This window comes from Nematolebias whitei, chromosome 19 (assembly GCF_014905685.2).
Source record: "Nematolebias whitei isolate Nwh7 chromosome 19, NemWhi1, whole genome shotgun sequence".
Classification (NCBI taxonomy): domain Eukaryota; kingdom Metazoa; phylum Chordata; class Actinopteri; order Cyprinodontiformes; family Rivulidae; genus Nematolebias; species Nematolebias whitei.
Window position 1 is genome coordinate 40,097,373 of NC_056516.1, and position 2,481 is coordinate 40,099,853.

The 2,481-nt window shown below is 53.0% G+C and overlaps 1 protein-coding gene across 1 annotated transcript in view; it reads left to right on the forward strand.

Annotated features, from left to right (window-relative positions):
• ago4 (argonaute RISC component 4) overlaps positions 1–2,269 on the forward strand; it is a 25,803-nt gene extending 23,534 nt beyond the window's left edge. The window contains exons 11-18 of the mRNA XM_037693081.1: positions 637–770; positions 898–1,082; positions 1,153–1,312; positions 1,392–1,563; positions 1,636–1,779; positions 1,863–1,997; positions 2,071–2,172; positions 2,255–2,269. Coding sequence (XP_037549009.1) covers positions 637–770; positions 898–1,082; positions 1,153–1,312; positions 1,392–1,563; positions 1,636–1,779; positions 1,863–1,997; positions 2,071–2,172; positions 2,255–2,269 — 1,047 coding nt within the window. The remainder of the gene's footprint in view (positions 1–636; positions 771–897; positions 1,083–1,152; positions 1,313–1,391; positions 1,564–1,635; positions 1,780–1,862; positions 1,998–2,070; positions 2,173–2,254) is intronic.
• Positions 2,270–2,481: the final 212 nt, after the last annotated feature.

Here is a 2,481-nt window from a genome sequence, read left to right on the forward strand (position 1 = left end):
TCATCTACCATAATTTACCATCATCAATAATCATCTACCATCATCTACCATCTATCATCATCTATCATCATCTACCATCATGTTATATCATGAGTCATCATCAATCATCATCTTACCTACAAAGCTCTCAACAACCTAGCTGTAATTAAAAGGTGAACTGTGTAAATTAGTTTGGATCAACAATTAGGCCTTTGTGTCTCTCATTCTGAGGTTGGTGACCCCTGCAGTAACCATGAGTCAGAGAGGGTGTTCTCATGAAGACCAGTGAGGGTCAGCAGCCTGAGGAACGCCATCTGGTGGTTGATTCTTGTACTACAACAAGAGCTGCACATTCTCAGGAGCTGTGTAATTTCTGATATTACAGTGTGGACACCTGCGGTTTATTTATGTACAAACTTGTGTTTATTTTAAACCGAGTGTGCACGGCTTATACTCTGGCGCTCTCTATAGATTGGAAATTATGGTACACCTGAGCTGGTCTCCTCCCAACAGGTGGGTGGAGTAAAGGAGCTTCCTGCAGACTGTTTTGTAGAAACTGAACTGTTCTGAGTTGGGGTTGATGGGGGTGGGCGGGGGTAGTTGTATTGGCTTGTCCAACCGGGGGGTTGACTAAAAGCGTAGGGACTCTCTCCGCAGAATAAAACGGTGGCCACACCTAACCAGGGCGTGTGGGACATGCGAGGGAAGCAGTTCTACGCCGGCATTGAGATCAAGGTGTGGGCCGTGGCTTGCTTCGCCCCCCAGAAACAGTGCCGGGAGGATCTGCTCAAGTGAGTCATCACCACGCCGAAGACGTGTTAGAGATGATGAACAAGCTGCAGGTCCATCTGCTCCTCACCAGCAGAGGACAGAGTCTGTCCCAAGAGGTCTTCACGGGTCTGTACTGGTTTCCAACAGGAGCTTCACAGACCAGCTCAGGAAGATCTCAAAGGATGCTGGGATGCCCATCCAGGGTCAACCGTGTTTCTGTAAATACGCGCAGGGAGCCGACAGCGTGGAGCCCATGTTCAAACACCTGAAGATGTCCTACGTGGGTCTGCAGCTGATCGTGGTCATCCTGCCTGGAAAAACGCCCGTCTACGGTAGAAACGGAGCGCTCCACTCTCCTCTGGCTGAGGAGCACGTGGCTCATGTTGGCTGTTTGTTTTGCAGCGGAGGTGAAGCGGGTCGGGGACACTCTCCTGGGCATGGCCACGCAGTGCGTCCAGGTGAAGAACGTGGTGAAGACGTCCCCTCAGACTCTGTCCAACCTCTGCCTGAAGATCAACGCCAAGCTGGGCGGCATCAACAACGTCCTGGTGCCTCACCAGAGGTCAGTCAGACGCCTGCAGCTCACATTCGCCTCGTCTCTGTGTCTTCTGTCCTTAAACAGTGTCTTTGTCTTCGTCCAGGCCCTCTGTGTTCCAGCAGCCCGTCATCTTCCTCGGTGCCGACGTCACTCATCCTCCGGCAGGAGACGGCAAGAAGCCGTCCATCGCTGCCGTGGTGGGCAGCATGGACGGCCACCCCAGCCGGTACTGTGCGACGGTGCGAGTCCAGACGTCCCGGCAGGACATGTCCCAGGTGGGATAAAGGCTGAAATAAGTCCTGCTGAGAGCGTCTGTCTTCTTGTTGACGTGCGTTTTGTCTCTGCAGGAGCAGCTGTTCAGCCAGGAGGTGATCCAAGACCTCACCAACATGGTGCGCGAGCTGCTCATCCAGTTCTACAAGTCGACCCGCTTCAAGCCTACACGCATCATCTATTACCGCGGCGGCGTGTCCGAGGGACAGATGAAACAGGTGGACGCCCCCGCTGCAGTCCTCGTCCCCACGGTCCTGTCTCCGCAGCAGGAAGCGTCGTCTTTAACGTGTTTGTGCTGCAGGTGGCATGGCCAGAGCTCATCGCCATCAGGAAGGCCTGCATCAGCCTGGAGGAGGACTACCGGCCCGGCATCACCTACATCGTGGTCCAGAAGCGCCACCACACCCGTCTGTTCTGCTCCGACAAGGCTGAGAGGGTTGGTTTGGGTCCATTGTGTCTGGGTTCTGTTGGTTCTGCCTGGCTCTCACGGTGCTGTGGCTGATCCTCAGGTGGGGAAGAGTGGGAACGTCCCGGCTGGCACCACGGTGGACAGCACCATCACGCACCCGTCAGAGTTCGACTTCTACCTGTGCAGCCACGCCGGCATCCAGGTGAGGCCAGACAGGAAGCTGCAGATTCAAAACAAACTCCTCCAAAATAAAACGCCTGTTGATGTTTTACAATCTGGTTCAGTTTTCAGGACGTTGACCGTAATCATCAGACAGCAGGTGTCTCTGCAGACAGACACACGAGGTGTTTCTGGAGGGCCTCGTCTGATTGGACGATAAAAAAACAAGGCGTCTGTGTTAACTACAGACATTTCATGTTTACGTTGTTAACTGGTTTAACATTAGTGACGTCTCCATAACTTCTCTTTCTGCCTCTTAACACAGAACTTCCTGTTACATTTCAAAATAAGA